The 17,892-nt window shown below is 38.4% G+C and overlaps 1 protein-coding gene across 1 annotated transcript in view; it reads right to left on the reverse strand.

Annotated features, from left to right (window-relative positions):
• The window catches only part of AMPD2 (adenosine monophosphate deaminase 2), an 855,139-nt gene extending 849,610 nt beyond the window's left edge, over positions 1 to 5,529 (reverse strand). The window contains exon 1 of the mRNA XM_044076870.1: positions 5,315 to 5,529. Within this exon, the coding sequence (XP_043932805.1) occupies positions 5,315 to 5,357 (43 nt within the window). The 5' untranslated portion in view covers positions 5,358 to 5,529. The remainder of the gene's footprint in view (positions 1 to 5,314) is intronic.
• Between the last annotated feature and the right edge of the window lie 12,363 nt (positions 5,530 to 17,892).

Below are 17,892 nucleotides of genomic sequence, written 5' to 3' on the forward strand. Positions count from 1 at the left end.
CCAAGACAGTGGGCATCCACCTCAAAATGCTATACAAAAGTAGAGACTTTGAAGACTTATCAGTGAAAAACTACACTACTATGAACACAACATTATGAGATATTACTATCCAAAAAACTAATAGTTGTTACATTCCAAATAAAGAACTGACTAATGCTGTTTTAAGGCAGATGGTGACAGCTTGTGTGCATTAGGGTCCAGCCATTCATGGCTGCTTCTTGTGAAAACTGACTAATATGATCAGTTTATGATAACTGTATCACAACAGCCTTCTTTATACCTTTACTCTCATAACACCGGAGGTATGCATCACCACAATCTCTGTGAAACACTCACAGAAATACAAAAAAGAAGAAATCGCTTAAAAATGATAGGTAATGGAGAGGCACTATGGTAAAAATGTATTCATACTTGTCTTGGGTATGCATACACAAACATGGATGCCAACAAACATATAAGGTGTACCAGAGTCTGTTTGGTGTCACATCTAACTCAACCACCTACTTCTTCCTTTCTGTACCCTTCTCTTTTGTTTATAGCCCAAGCCTTACACACTTCTACTGACTTGCACACGTCAGTCTCCCATTGCAATATATTCAATTGCCCCCAAAAGCCTCTATGGGAAACATTTACTCACTCATTCTGTGTTCCCTCCTTTCTCTGTCATACTCACTAGGGAGCCACAGCCTACCATGACACTAAATCAAAACTTTTGGAGCAATGCAAATGAGAATGAGAGATTCATAACACTGACCATGTTCATCGTCATTTCTGTTGACTAAGTGACTCATGATAGTTGAAACCATTTCTGTTCATGAAATACCAAACAGAAACCCGAATAATCTATACCTTCCAAATAAAGTAATATAAACAGTCTGGGGGGTGTCTAAACTACTGTTACCTTCCAAAAACTCTGGTTTAAATCTAGTAATGGGAAAAAAATAGACATTTGTTGTTCTTGAGACCATGTCTTCATTTGTAAGGAATGGGTAATGGTCTTTCTTAACCACTTTAGTCAGCTCCTGGAAAATCAATGCAAATGTGAACCTTATCCTCATTCACAATACTGACCATACTTACTTAATTCATTCTGCTGGCTTTAACTACTTCTCAATGAAAACTAAGGTCTCCATTCTCTTCAGATCCTACTCAACTTTACTTCCAAGTACTACAGGTACATTTCTAAGACACCATCACTAGCATGGCACTAGGTTTTCATTTTATATATTATTCTCCTGGCAAAGTTACGAAACAAAAGAAAAACAAAATTAACACATTTATGCAGGATATTTTGCTCTCACTCTCTACAGTAAGATACGTTTCTCTGCACAAAGTGATTTAAATTTAAAACAAATGTAGTTCTTGCTAGTTACAATTCTTAGCTTCTCATAAACCACACAACCTGGCATATTAAGAGAATTATCACCTTTAAGTGATAGCATCTGAAACAAAGGGGGCCTTGAATGTCCAAGTTTTGCACTTGCAATGTTTGCCCAAAAGGTGCCACCCAGAGGCTGGAATAAGTCAATGGTGTGCATACAGCTCTCTCAAGTGCCAAACAGATCCATAGCTTTAAAATATGTTGACAAGATACTGCACTTTGTGCCTGTATCTAGTTAAAATTATTCATTCTGTGCATTAGTTTCCAGCATTTTCCAAAAGACCACCACAAATCCACATTTTACTACTTCAAATGTAATTCTATATTTCACATTTCATTTTTTGAGCGCTGAAGTGAAAAAAAAAGTAATTTGATATTTCCCTTTCAACACTTCTGCTTGCTTTTTACTCACCTTAAAACATGTCCTTTTTCCACATTTTAGAATCATGTCCTTTACTAGCTAGCATAAGATTCCACAAACTTGATTAAGAATGGGACACCTATTTTCTCTTATGCTTACAGCCATACCTACATAGTCTCCTATGATCCTATACGAGTGGATGGGAAACCACAAATTCATCCCAGGGGTTTCACCTGTATCCCTCATTGACAGAGATGACAGGTGCTGACTGAGGTTTCTTTTTGGGGATAAACTCCTGGCTAGGCTTGTAAGGACCCCAGGGCCATTAGCCTAGTAAACCCCTATGATCTTATGCAGTATATTGATTCATGGCCTTCTCTTTCAATTCCATTTGAGACCATCATCCACTTATATGGTATATGTGGCTTATTTTCTGACTCGCATTTTATTTTTACACACCTCTTTTTCATCTGTTAAGCCTGTTAAATTCTGTGCTACTACCTTCACTTGGCTCTACACACTTACAAACACTTTAGATGGTCGTCTTTTTTTCCTCTTATTTCATCACTTTTATACTACAAATTATTCTCTCATTACAGAATTATGCAGTTCAGGAAAAAAAAAAAACAGAATCGTTGACTCCATTATTCAAATAGCTAGGAAATGTATCTATAGTGGTCCCACCACAAGATCCCGCAGAGACTACAGTTTGTCATCAAACAGATGATCGATGCAAAAAATATCAAACATAAAATTTCATGGGCATCCTGGCATGGTGACTAGATTTGGAAAGTAGTATTAAAGTTTAAGTGTTGCATTTTCTTCAATCTCTCCTTGTCAGATTTTCTTTTGGACAATTTCAGAGTTAGCATATACAGAGTTTTAGGTCTGGGTGTAGAAGCCTGCCCCTTGGAAAAAAAAAAAAAACAATTTAAACAGATTTCACTCTGGCACAAAATGTGTGACCTAAACTCCGTAAGTTCTACATTGATTTCTCTATAACATCTTTGTACCAAATGCCATGCAAGTCAATGAAGCTAGCGCAGTAACATCAAGTCTAAATACCTACAAAACTTAACGGACAGGGAACTTGATAAGGATATGGTGAAAAGCAAGCCAAAGAACCAGCCTGGGAAAATAAATACTGGCCACACTAAATGGACTAGGTATAGGTCTACATATAATGCTTATCTAGGATTTACTACTCTATTCTACTCCTAGTGTGATGGTCTGGTATTTATCCTGTCCTTACCAGGACTTAAAATTGGGCTACTGTGTTGAGGAATATAACAAATGTGTGAAAGTCAGCCCAGTTGGTCAAAATACAGTAGCATGTCTATCTATACCCAGTACAGATGAAGCAGTTTTAGCTCAACTTTTACTATACACAGTATGGTTATATACAGGCATAGACAAATATTCTACTAAAAAGCACAGCAACTTCATACAGTCCTAAGTAAAATTTTATCTGTTTAATCATGCCTAAACACATCAGATTAAGATACAGTCGTTAAGTACATGAAACTATGACAGACAGAGAAGAAGACTAATTTATTCAGTTCTTAAGCCAGTGTGGTTAATTAAAAATATGGTAGAAGTGAAAGAAATGCAGAAAAACTGTTGTGCAGAACATCAATGAGTAAGAATGGAAATGCAGGTTTTGAAACACTATAATACGTAACCAGTGATACAAATAAGGACAGGACACAAATGTGTGAGTGTTAAGTTACTGAAGGAACTGAATGCTTAGAGTCCTGAAGTACCCTGTCTAGGAAGCACAGGTGAAGTGTTGTCTAGCTTGAAAAGAAAACTGGATAAGGAATGATACCTAGAAAATTCACAGACTGCTACTGTGTGTTTAAATGAAGAAACAGCATGGGTGCTTGCAATTAATGTTTAGTTTTAAAAAAAGTCAGACAAAAAAGTTGGACTAGGTGGTCAGGCACTTGTCCCCCCTGCACATGACAATAAGATCTTTAGCGACCTAAATGCACATCAAAAACTAACATACAAGTAGACGCTCGCATGGCTGGGGGGGGGGGATTTTTATGGAAAGATGCTGCACAGGTTCACACCAATCCTTCCCAACATCAAATGTAATACAATACATTACAGTTGTAGAGTATTTGGAGCAGGTTAGCATGAAACAGAGTGCTGGTTGCTATTTCAGACAGCTGACATTCTTAAGAGGTGCCCTATATAGTAGGAATTACAGAATGGTTTGCTAAACAATTAAGCAATACTGGGCTTGGAACCAAAATTTACTCGCCTGACATTTACAAGTATACCGTGTTCACTGAACCACTGTAGATACTGCAGTGACCTGTGGTTATAGATGAAAGGCTAGCTAAGGACAGGGCACAGCAGCAGCATACACTCAGACCACAGTTATACACGAAGGAAAGCAAAGATCTGGCACTTTTGAGGCTGTGAACTGAAATAAGTCATGTGACAAGAAAACAGTGAACAGCTAAACTCAGCACTTTGGGAGTCATTTTCAATTATGTATGGTAACAAAGATCTCAGTAATATAGTCTGCAACAAAAACACACGGAATACAGATTACTACATTAAAAGTGCAGAACAGCTACACAACTCATTACATGTTATGGATCTCACTTTGGAGGGTTAACAGACAAGGGGCATGGCATGGACATGGACACACACACACAGGATAGTGAGGGAAAAGTGAGAGGGGCAGAGGGTTAGAAGTACAAGAGAAAATAAGACAGGGATGACAGCTTAAACTAAAGACTGGATAAGAGAAAATACTACTTCACAAACAGGGTGGTCGGAAAAGTGGAACAGGTTACCAGTAATGTGGAACACATGATAGCTTTAAGCAACTAATGATGGACTGAGTAAATGTGGAAATGAGGTGCTGTAGCGGGGACAGCAACATACAGGCTTAAGGGTCTTCTCAAATAATAATCCCACACTGGTACAACAGGTCCCCCCACGGTCTTATTTTAACAAATTAAAATAACTCGTTGATCTGCTTTGTACTTTCAGTAGTTAAGGACCTTCTTAAAATGCAAAATTACATATCCTCCAACTACAGCTTATTTTATTTCTACATATTAAGTCATGTGCAACTTACTTTTTAACTGCTTGTTAGTTTAAAAATTGAGCCTGGGACATAACATTTAGCACAGCAAAATGTAAAGTGAAACGTAAGCAATGTAACTGCCACTGTTCTGTGGCAGTTTAGATATCTTGAGTTGAAAGTCACCTCAGGACAGCCGGGGCATTAACAGTAAATAACAGCAGATAACGGTAACCAGCCAACCGGCCCTTTTCTGGATCGGTCTACTGAGCTGAGAGGTGTCTGTGATTTCATTCATTAGTGCTTAACATAACGGCAACTCAAATAGCAGTATTATGAAACCGGACTGTAAAAGATGTGCTAAGAGAGGGCCAGTTAAACTGGTCCCTCCCAGGACAATACAATAACAAGTTTTGATGAACTCTACGTTTCCAGTCCGGAGACCTCTGCTTAACTGTTCTGGGTGAAGTTCCTACAGAAGTCGTTTAGATTACATATTTGTTTGCGATTTGGTTACATGACTTACCCCATCTTTTCACAAAACCGTCGATGTCTTGAGAATAACTCATGGCTACGACTTTCTGAGTATTATTCTCTTCGGTTTCGATACTCTCTGAGCTCGCAAGCTTCGTCTGTAAACTGTCTAACACAAAGAAGAGCACAACTGCAAGTTAGCAACAACTGCGCTAACTCTCTGAAACTTGACTTAGCTGTGGCACTTCGTACTGCCTCTTCCCTGCTCGGCGTTGGCCGCGTCAGCAATGACATCATCGCCATCATCACCTGGGCTGCGGAAAGCTTGCGCCACATCTGGAGCTCTGTGACGCGTTGCCCCACACAGACAGTGAGAGTGGCCTTAGCGGGGCAGTCTTAAACTGACATCGTAATTATTAAAATAACAAACAACAGTAGTAGAGGATGAGACAGGACTGAATAGCATTGCTGAACAAATGATTTAATGAATTATATATAGGAGTCCCCCAACACACACGCACGGAGTCTCAGTCTAGAGTCGTGGACCAGTTAAGATTTTACTGTTGACGCTTTAAAACTCGTCCTATAGTAATCGTCCTGTTAAACAGCTGAAATAGTGCCTCTCAACTGTAAAGCACACCTTTCAACCTCTTACAACAAAAAAATCTGGACAAAACCATAAGTAATTGGGGGGGGGGGGGGGCAAAGGCACAAAAACAGGACCACCGTTTAAATATTGCTCTTACAAACTTATAACGTTTGTAGAATAAGTTTTTTGCATGAGCATGAATTTTCAGAAGGGTGTGAAGTCTGAAAACGAAATGTCTGCCATTATTTTGTGACTTCAGTCTTCAGTGATTTGCCAGAAAAACACAATTTTATGAGAAACAGACCAACAATATGAAGCAATGTATTACTCAGGAATCTATGTCAGAGTTTAACACTTTGAGGACAACTTGGAATTAATACTTTACTGGATGGCACAAAATTGATTAAAACACCTCCCAACCAAGACATATGAGATACCTAGTACTTAACATTATCCATCCTTTACACTTTTCTTTCCTTTCTCCACTGATTATATATGCAGGCTAGACTGGACTTCAACTTACTTATCTGTGAACTGGGGTGGAGTCTTAATTCACAGCTGACTCTTTACAGATCAGATATCAGCAATAACCAGGTCATCATACTCTCAAAAACATTCTCCAGATTCAGAATCTGATCCCCATCCTTGGACTTAGCAAAAACGATTCCTGACATAATTTCATCTCACCTGGACAACTACTGTAACAATGTCTATCTCAGGTTTAAGGACATGGACCTGCAACTTCTGCAACAAGTGCAGATTTTCATAACCTGGCTTCTGGCTGAGACATCTCAGTCTTGCCCTATAATGTCAGTGCTATAGGATTTGCACTGGTTGTCAGAATCTGCTAGGTTGGTTTTTAAGATCCTTACATTTAAGAATGTCAGAAACAGTGTGTATACCTTGCAACCCTGAATGGAAACTGGTAAACAAAACAGTGGGTTCATACTGTCTCAGGGGAAAGGTCCAGGACTGTAAAACTTTGACAACTTTGTTGAAATGAATGAAATGTAAATCCAACAATTCCATACAAACAGTAGAAACTAGTTTGTTGAATAGTTTAATCTGCAAACAATCACTAAGTTACTTTTAAATACTAAACATACATGCAACTCAAAACTCAATCATAGTTTTGCTGCACTGAACTTTAAAACAGGATACATTGAAATTTAGCCATTCAGACCAGGGGGTTTAGTGGCATCCAACCTAAGTTGCCAAACAAGCTCTCTGTATTCTTGTTTCCCATTGCCCACCTCTGGAGTCTAGAGGTTTTTTTTTAGAATTCCAAATGCAAATGTCACAAAAGCCTCACATTCCAAAGAACGTTTACAGAGGGCATTGTTTTTGTTACCCTTCCTAACATTATTCAAATGCTCATACATTCTCTCACCTAAAGTCCTTTCCATTTTGCCAACATAGAATGATTGACCTCTATTACATACTGCAATATAAACTAATCCTCTCTTATCACAGTTGCCTTTTATAAAAAAATTATTCTAGAGTGGCAATAGTTATTTAATAAAATAAATTCTATGTCAATAATATAATGGCACTGGTTACACTTCCCACACTTTGTGGTTCCTATAATATTCATTCTCCCTGCTCCCATTCATTGATCCGTTTCTATTTCTTTCTAAGATTCTCTTTATACTTTTATCTATCTCAGAAATGAATTTTGGGGGCAACCCTCACAATACTAAAAATATCCCCATCTGTTTTAAAAATTGACCAGATATCTTGTAATCTTTTTATTAATGATGTATTGTCATTGTATAAGATTGACATAAAATGTTCATACTTCGGTATATTAACATCACTGCTGACACATTCCTTTGCTGGTGTGTATTTATATAAAAGGGGGCTATATTTCAAGCATTTATCTCTATACACCTCATCATATTTCTTATCCAGTAATTCTTGTGGATAAGCTCTCTCTGATAACATATCACACATTCTTTGTATCTCTATCTTAAACTGTTCATCTTTCAATACCATTCTTGCCACTTGTATAAACTTCCCCTTAGCAAAATTCCTATCACACTACCTTGGATGAGAAATTTTGTAGTGAAGGTAGGAACTGGAAAAAAAATATTGTCCTCAGTCTCTAACTTAACATCCAAAAAGTGGGTAGATTGTATTGGGTAGTCATGGGTCAACTTTAAAAAAAGTTGTAGTTTCTGATATATATTTATCAAAAATTAATTTATTTCAACTTCTTCTTTTTCTTATATGATGAATATATCATTCAAAACTATACAATAAAAGTTCCAACAAGAATTGTAGCGGGAGTTCAGAATGAACACTTTTTCCCAGGTAAGCATAAATAAATTAGCGTAAATGGGGGCACACTGCCCCCATTGCTACTCCCTTAATTTCTCTATAAAATTCCCCTTCAAAAAATAAGAAGTTGTTTTACAAACCATATCCATTAGTTTCATAATAAAACTAATCTCTCTCCCATCTAATCCTCCATACTTCATAAGGGCTTCATGAAATATTTTAAGCCACATTGTGTCATAGTGAATAAATCAATGACATCCATGTCTTCGATCATATCCACTGGTTTTATATATTTTGATAGAAAGTTGAAAAACATCTTAAATACACATGTATTGAAAGATTCAGTGGACGTTTTGCAGAAATTAACACCTGAACACTGTAAGAATAAAATCAGTTTTCTTACAGTGGATATCGTTGATTTATTTACCAGCATACCACCATGATGTGGGCTTTTATTTTCACAAAGAAAATATTCATGTGGAATATTTTCATGAAGCCCTTATAGACTATGGAGAATTAGATGGGAGACAAATTAGGTTTATTAAAGAGCTAATGGATATTGTTTTGCAGAACTTATTTTTTGAAGGGGGATTTTATAGACAAATAAAGGAAGTCAGCATGAACCCCCATTTATGCTAATTTAGTTATGCTTATGTGGGAAAAATTGTTCATTTTGAACCACCCTACAATTCTTGCTGATATTTTTATTGTAGATTTTTGGAGCACATATTCATCATATGGGAAAAAGGAGTGGTTGAAATAAATTAATTTTTGAAATATATATCAGAAACTACCAATTATTTGTAAAGTTTACCCATGATTACACAATCTACCCACTTTTTGGATGTTAAGTTAGAGATTAAGAACAATAATTTTGGTTCCTCCATTTATAGAAAAAGTACTTTTTCCAATTCCTACCTTCATTACAAAAGTTGTCATCCAAGAAAATGCAAAAGGAATTTGGTTAAGGAGCAGTTTATACGAGCGGCAAGAATGGTATCAGAGGATGAACAATTTAAGATAAATATACAGAGAATGTGCGATATGTTATCGGATAGAGGTTATCCCCAGGAATTACTGGATGAGATATATGATGAGGTGTCTAGAGACAGAGCTTTGAAATATAACTCCATTTTAGATGAATATACAACAGTGAAGGAATGCATCAATGGTGATGGTGATGCTGATACATCGAATTGTGAACATTTTATGTCAATCTTATACAATGACAATACATCATTAATAAAAAAGATAGTAAGAAATAACTGGCTTATTTTTAAAGCAGATGAGGATATTTTGGTATTGTGGGAGATGCTCCACAATTCATTTCTAAGACAGATAAAAATATAAAGTGAATCTTAGAAATAAATATAACTGGATCAATGAACAGGAATGGAGGCGACACATATTATTGGAACTGCAAAGTGTGGAAAGTGTAACCAGTGCCGTTATATTATTGAGAAAGAATTTATTATATTAAATAACTATTACCACTCCAGAATAACTTTTATAAAATGCAATCATGATATGAGAGGATTAGTTTATATCACAATATGTAATAAATGCCAATCATTCTATATTGGCAAAATGGAAATGAGTTTGGGTAAAAGAATGTTCAAACATTTGTATGATATTAGGAAGGGGAACAAAAAACAACACCCTCTATAAACATTCGTTGGAATGTGAAGGTTCTGTGAAATTTGAATTTGGAATTCTAGAAAAAATACCTCTAGATGTCAGAGGTGGACAAAGGGAAGCAAGAATAGAATACAATAGCTTGTGTGGCAACTTAGGTTGGATGCCACTACACCCTACGGTCTCAATGACCAAATTTCAAATTATCCTGTTTTAAAGATGAGAACAGCAAAACTATGGTTTTAAGAGTTGCATGTATGCTCAGTGTTTTATGGATTAAATGTATGTTCAGTGTTTTATGGATTAAAAGTAATCTATTGATTGTTTGTGGATTAACAGCCATGGTGGTGCTTCGGTAGCATTGTCGCCTCACAGCAAGAGGTTCTCCTGTTCGATTCTCGGCTGGAGCGCCTTCTGTGTGGAGTCTGCATGTCCTCCCTGTGGTTGAGTGGTGTTAGAAAGACATATGTAGGGCATGCCTTCGTTGAAGGTTGGGCGTCGAGCTGGCACCTTGGCACCGTAAAAATCTACTGCCAATCATTAGCAGACCGGAGTTCCACTGTGGCGTCCCCTAACCGGGAAAAGCCAAAAGAAGAAGAAGAACAACAACATTGATTGTTTGCGGATTAAATTATTCAACCAACTAGTTTCTACTATTTGTATGGATTTGTTGCATTTTTTTCTGTTTTTGTTTTTATTTTGTTCATTTCCACAACGTTGTCAAAGTTTTACAGTCCTGGGCCTTTTCCCTGAGACTATGTGAACCCATTGTTTTGTTTACCAAGATTCTTACATTTACCTTTCAAGCCTTACACAATCTGGGTCCTGCCTATTTAAAGGAGCTTTTGATGCTTTTGCCCAGATGAAGTCTCTCAGATTGTTGGGAGATGGCCTACTAGCTGCTATCAGGGTGTAAGCAGAAATACACAAAGGACAGATATAAGGGAACACAATTGGTATTGAGGAGAAATGGATCACATACTGGAGAGGGAAGTGAAATTCAAGGAAGGGGAACACCATGATGAGGATATGGTGTAATAACAGGTGATGAACCCAGCCAGAGGCTAGTCACCTACCTGATTACCCTCCTAGCTGGGCCCAGCTACTGGTAAACTCATGAGCAGGTCAGGTAGCAGTGTGACACTGCTGGTTATAGAAGGACATGTTTCAGCCAACCAATGCAGTATTAAACTGGTGTATCAACACAATCAGTGCATCCTCCAACTCCTGGCAGGTTATATACCATCTTCCATTAACAGCAATGTCTGATGGAGATCCTAAACCCTCCATTAGTGACAGACCACCAGATGCCACCATAGAATTCTCCAAGTTGCCTCCTGTTGAATGACCTTCATCACCCTGCAGGGAGGCAGGTCTGGAGGCAATGGGAGGCTCAGCAGGGGATGGCAGGGCAGGTTGACCAAGAATTGACCATTGCCACACCACGGCCACAGCCACAGCATAAAACAGTAACATAAATGGAGAAAAACAAAGTAAAAACAACAAAGAAACATATACAAAAAAGATAACAGGCAAAAATTGTCAATACTGTGTACCACTGTTGGGTATAAAAGTACCTAGAGGAGTAAAATGGTGTTAGGTATGTAATGCAAATATATACAAAACACCTGCCGGACTAAAGTGTACCATTGCAGGCAGTGCACCACAAGGTACAGAATGACATGGTGCCTAAGCAGACCAGCGGCGTATTTGTGAGGAAAACAGGGGATGCAGTGCAATGAGTAACAGCAGTAGGAAAGCCTTCTACTACTAAGGTACATTCTAACAGCAGACAGTTATGTAGATATCCAGAATATATGCAGATATAATATTAGTGATAAATACACTATGCTGTGCCTGAAGAACCTTTTAATTTGTCTTCAGCATGTCACCTAATTCTTCTCAACCTCACTAGCAACTGAAAATCATGAAAGAAAATGTAAATGTCCATGAATCAAATGTCTTACATATGGCTAACCAGTTTACCTGTGAAACTACTGGAGTTATCTATCATGTACAATGTCAGTCATGTGATGCCTTCTTCAGAGGATGTACTAGTAGAAGGTTGAAAGACAAAATAGTGAGATGTATTGGAGCTCTTAGGTTCATAGGTTCATACTAGGCTATCAGCCCTAGGGCATTTATAAGCCTAGCCAGAGTGTGTATGGCTTTCGCCACCCATTTTAAATTAATTTTGCTATGCCCTTTTTCGAGGTTAGTATACTGTGCCTCTGTCTAACAGTGACACAGAAGTGATACCCGGGGTAAACCTACGATCTCCCATCCACTCATCAAGATTCCTGTTGAAGAGCGTCAATGAGGGACTCTGCCTAACCTGGACTGGGATTTTATTCCAGAGTGAAGGGAGCCTCTGGGTTATGAATCTGTCCCTCCAGCATGTCCTATTTATTTCAGTGCTGAGGTTTAAGTCCCTCGAGCGCGTAGCTCGATGGGATTTGGATTTTCTGAGGTGCAGCATGTCCATTAATACTGGGTTGGACATGGCTTTATACGTCAGGCACAGATCGCCTCTGAGCAGGCGGTATGCCACTGAGTAGAGCTGGAGTTTCTATAACTGGGCAGCATACGGCATCTGTTTCAGCCCCTTGATCCTCTTGGTGAGGTACTTTTGGGGTCTTTCCAGTTGCTGCAGGTGTCTGGTAAGGTACATCCCAAAAGGGGCATTGTACTCAATTATGGGCCTGATGAGGGATGAGTAAAGAGGCACGATGACCTCCCCTGATCTAGATGTGAATCCCTTCATGATTAGGTGGGCTATATAAAATGTTTTTCTAACCACTTTGGCCACGTGGTTGTCAAATGAGAGATTGCTATCAACTTGGGTCCCCAGGTCCCTAATTACTTCTTCTGTACTTAATGGATTACCACCTATGTGGTAATTTGTGGGCACTTTGTTTTTGCCAAAGGGGATGACTATACACTTTTTGGCGTTTAGCTTGAGGCCATGGCTCTGGCACCAGTTGTCTGTTTCTATGAGGCCCTTTTGGAGGATGCTTGTGTCGGCTGGAGAGTCTATTATGGTGCCCAGTTTGCAGTCATCTGCGAACTTGGTCAGCCACAGTCCTTCCATGTTGGCCTGTACCTCCGAGAAATATATACCGAACAAGAGAGATCCCAAGACTGAGCCTTGTGGGACGCCACTTGTAACTGGTTTGGAGTCTGACATGGCTCCAGCTATTCTAACCATGTGGGTTCTGTCCTTGAGCCAGTTTGCAACCCATCTAGTGACATAGGGGTTTATATTTAAGCTGGTGAGCTTTTGCGAGGTCCAGGTAGGCTGTGTGGACCACCTTCCCCTTGTCAATGGCCTTGGTGACTGTTTCAAAGAAATCCACCAGGTTTAAGAGGCAGGATCTGCCCTTAACAAAGCCGAACTGGGTAGGATCCAGTGTCTGTAGGTCCCCAATATCTTTATTTATAAGGTCCATGATGATCCTTTCCATAGCTTTGCAGACCAAGCTAGTGAGACTTATGGGGCGATAGTTTCCAGGATCCATTGAGGCACCACCTTTGCTGAGAGGGACCACTGTTGCTGTACGCCACTCTTTGGGTACATATCCTGTAGTAAGGCTGAGATTGAACAGTAGTTTTAGGTTTGGGTTTAGCTCTTCTTGGAGTTCATGTAGGACGCAGCCCGGGACACCGTCTGGTCCCATTGATGCTGTGTTTCTTGCTTTGGAAAGGGCAGCTCTTACCTGAGCATCTGAGATGTCAGGGGGGCAGCACTCTGCTGGGATAGATATTAGCCCTTTTGGTGGGGGGGGGAGAAGTTTGCACTGAACCTGTCAGCTGGGATGTTGGCAATGTCTGTGGGTTCGGTATATTTTTTCTTAAGGAGGTTTTGGCAAAACAGAGAAAGAAGTGCAAAGACGTCTGTGTTGTTATTCTTAAAAAAATCGAAGATGATCTAAGATGACATTTTTAAACTGTTTCAGTTTTCTAGGTCTAACTGAACCTAACCTGAAGTCATTGCAATACTGAGGAAAACAGGATTAGATTAAGTCAGTCATATGACCATTTTGTGAAGATATTTAAATGTGTGTTGGTACTAACTAAATTTCTGATGACATAATTGTTACATCTTTTAGAATGAAAGAGTTTACTTTTATTTATTTATTTTTTATTAACACTTGTTTACCTGGAAAGTATGACTGGGCCATGACAGGACCCTTTTCAATGGAGGCCCAGGGATAAATCCACAATTAACAACTCTTACAAGATGTCATGCAATGCAGTACAATAACACATAATACAACAGAATACAATACAAAACAAAAAATGTTAGATATCACTACATATACAAAAATTTATATTTAAAGAAAAAACAAATAAAATAGACCCTAGATATCGGTATATCCCCTACAGAGCTGCATTTTTTCCTTTAGGTTAATAGATAGGTAAAACAGAATATGTGTGGGGCATCCCCACCAGATACCAGACTGTTTGGTAAGACTTTGTAGGTGTGACTAATCTAGTGGTTCTTCTGATGGAAGCCTAGAAACTTAGTTTATGCAGGCAGGATAACATGGTTAGTGTTGTAGAAGTTTAGCCAGGAGAAGAGTGGCAGGAGCATAGTCTGGAAACAAAGGATTGGGTCACAAGGTTTGCTTTGAAGTATTTTGGATTTACATTTTTTCCTAGGTCTTGTGGAAGAGTATTCCAACATTTGGATACATATGAGGAATACATTGCTTCACCATGTTTACTGTCTGGTCTGCAAAAATATTGCATTTCGGTGTTTGTCTGTTACATTTATTATTTCTGTGTTCAAGTAAGCCTGGCTATGACAGGAAGTACATGTTTTCTCTTTATACCTTCATTGTTGACCTAAGGAGCACTAGGCAAAAAATGCCTTCTCTCAGGGGTGATACAGGAGCACTGGTGTGGTTAATTACCTCAGATTTGGACAGCTTGAACAAAAAGACTGAAGCAATCTAACCTAAAACTATGTTTAAAATATGTGTGTGCGTGTGTGTGTGTGTGTGTGTGTGTGTGTGTGTGTGTGTGTGTGTGTGTGTGTGTGTGCGTGTGTGTGTGTGTGTTTTAAACACTGTGAAGCAGTGGTGATGTATGTACTTGTGTGTGTATGTGCACGTGCGTGTGTATTTCAAACACTGTGAAGCTGTGGTGATGTATGTGCTTGCGTGTGCATGTGTGGTGTGTGCATTTTAAACACTGTGAAGCAGTGGTGATGTATGTGCTTGTGTATGCATGTGCACATGCATGGTGTGTATATTTTCAACACTGTGAAGCAGTGTTGATATAAGTGCCTGTGTGTGCATGTGCCCATGTGCAGTGTGTGTATTTTAAACACTGTGAAGCAGTATATACTTGTGTGTTCATGTGTATGCACACAGTGTGAAGCAGTGGTGATGTATGTACTTGTGTGCACATGTGCATGTGCGGTGTGTGTCTATTTTAAACACTGGGAGGTGGTGGTAATGCAACACAACCTTGTGTCATTCCTAGAATACAACAAATTTTACAATTTCATCCAGCACAGATTTGTGGCAGGACAATCCTGCCTTGCAGATCTGCTCAGTACAATAATTCTTTCGTGAAAGATCTATTTAGAATTCAGCAAAATATGCAACTGTTTTCTATATTAAGGTGTTAAACAAAGCCAAAAGGAATAAAGAGTGAGGAGAAGGATGTTAGGTGGACAGTGAGGTGATTAGCAGAAATGCTACAGAGAGTGTCTGTTTGGTGGTGGATTAGCTGTTTTAAACAAGACTAAGTGTTTGCAGTATGAGTCAGTGTAAAGCCCACCTTGCTATCTGAAAAAACACATGGGATAGTGAGTATTATGGATACATTTGCTGTGAAATTGATCAGAATGAAAGCTGAAACAGAGGATAGTAGCTGCTACACACAAGATGACCAAAAAGGCTACTGGGGTAGTCTACTGGTGGCAGCCAAGGTTCAGTATCAAAAGCTGCACAATCTTCACTCTGAACTGAAGAATTCCCGGAAACACTAGTGAAGTAAATGAAGATAAGAATTGGGTCTTTGGTATTACAGGCACTACTAACTGCTCAGTACTGAAAAAGGAATGTCTTAATCATTTTGGGTGCTTGGCAAACTTTCTAAAATGTGAAGCTAAAAATAGTCACTGTCCGTTGTACTGTTCTTGCCCTACATAGTACTGTGTGCTATTTTTTGTTACCATTAATGATCATTGTGATTTTGGAGGGGTTACAGAAAAGGGCAATGAAACTTACAGTAGAAGCAAAAAGGTCTTTTTATACTTAAAGACTAAAAGCTTGCAACCTGTTCATCCAGGAGAAAAGTGAGTTAAGGAATATTTTTCTACCCACATACTAGTCAGCAGTGACAGTAGCTCATTTAATTGAAAGGAGGAAAGAATGAAGCCAAGGAGGGTTTCTTTAGAGTAAGTGTAGTATCCAAACTGGACTGAATAAGCAGGGGGGGGTGACAGGTCAATATGGGAAGTTTGGGGAGAAAGGGGAAGGTTGCTAAAATAAATTACTGTATAGATGTCATGAATTGAATCTGTCAATGCCGTCTTGTTTATGTGTAAGTCACTGAAATTCACTTTAAGACTGTACACAAGGAACTAGAATGCATATGAAGCATAAAGTATGCATCCTCCTATGATAACAGAAACATATTTCAACTTTTAACATTTCTCTGTATTCACAGTGTCATTCATAGAATGATTAGTGATTGACACTGTTCTTTTAACTACTGACAATATGAGGAGTCACATGTTTGCTTTCCTAACCAGTTTCATCTTACTCCTTCGTATCCCTTATTCCTGTTCCCAACCCCATCAGTACTTCACCATCAATTCACATACCCAGATTTGACTCAATGTTATATCAAGGCTCAAACTTAGTGATCGGATTTATGACTGAATGCTGCTAATGAATAAAACAGTGTACTCTTAGTTTGTGGACTACCTTTATTTCAGTAAATTGCTATCATAAATCGTTAATATATTGACCTACTCTTATTTTCCGCTTTGTGTGATATTATAGATGTTTGCATAACTTCCCCTACATTTCACCTTGTGCTGGTTTTGTAACATTAATCCTCTAATGCTTATACTTTTGTGTGCTATTACTGATACTTACCCTGGATTCACTGATGATTACCCAGGATACGCTGATATGCTACTGCCTACAATGTAAAATTAATCCACTGATACTCTCAACTTAATGTGATAGCACTGATTTTATGTTTTAGAAATACTGCTGTCATTTTAGTAATTGTTACACTATCTTGGCCAGATCATGCCTGAAAAGCGTCTTCCAAACAATGGTCTTGCCTGGTTACCAAATGTAAAAGAAAACTAAAAAAGTGAATTTGTTAAAGATTTGAAATGAAAACAGCTATACAAAACCACACAGGTGCCTCCAGTGAAATCCATACATATAATCCGAGAATGTAAGAAAGAAAACCGAGTAAACATCATCATTGTTCTCACAATTGTAATAATTTATTCACTTAGTAAATGAAATAATCCTTGCAGATTTTTTTTCAGTACAGTCCAGGCAACATGGACTCTTTTGAATGCAACATTCATAGACAGTTTACAGTACCAGTCAAACAGAGTGACTCTGGGATGTGAAAAAATGCCAGTGAATTTAAGAACTCACACAGATTCACAAAGATCATTCAGACTCCATGGAAACATTAATAGGAGAATTCAGGCTCAAACCCAGAACCCTAGAGCTCTGAGGCAGCAATACTTTCTACAGTTACACCCATCCTGTTCTTCTGCTGTGGATTTTTTAAGTAGGGAAATGGAGTACAATTTTTCAAGATGCTAGGGGTGCACATCTAGCCCCTCTGACCCATAGATGGTTTGCACACTATCTTGCTAGCATGTCAGCATCCGGTACCCCCAGGACATAATATAATATAGTATGAAATATAACGTCAGTGAAGTTTTTGTAAAAGTTAGCACCTTGCTGTAAAATGCCTTGGTAATTTGAATAATAGAAATGAGAGAATAAATATTTAGATATAGTTATCTATAACAATTATTTAATGTTTTTTCCAAGGGCAAGTTACACCACAGTCTATTTAGGTTTGTTTTCCAAATACTTGAGTGCATAGATCAGTTATTTACTGATCCA

The sequence above is a fragment of the Protopterus annectens genome, chromosome 7.part0, assembly GCF_019279795.1.
Source record: "Protopterus annectens isolate FY-2018-M chromosome 7.part0, PAN1.0, whole genome shotgun sequence".
Lineage (NCBI taxonomy): Eukaryota > Metazoa > Chordata > Ceratodontiformes > Protopteridae > Protopterus > Protopterus annectens.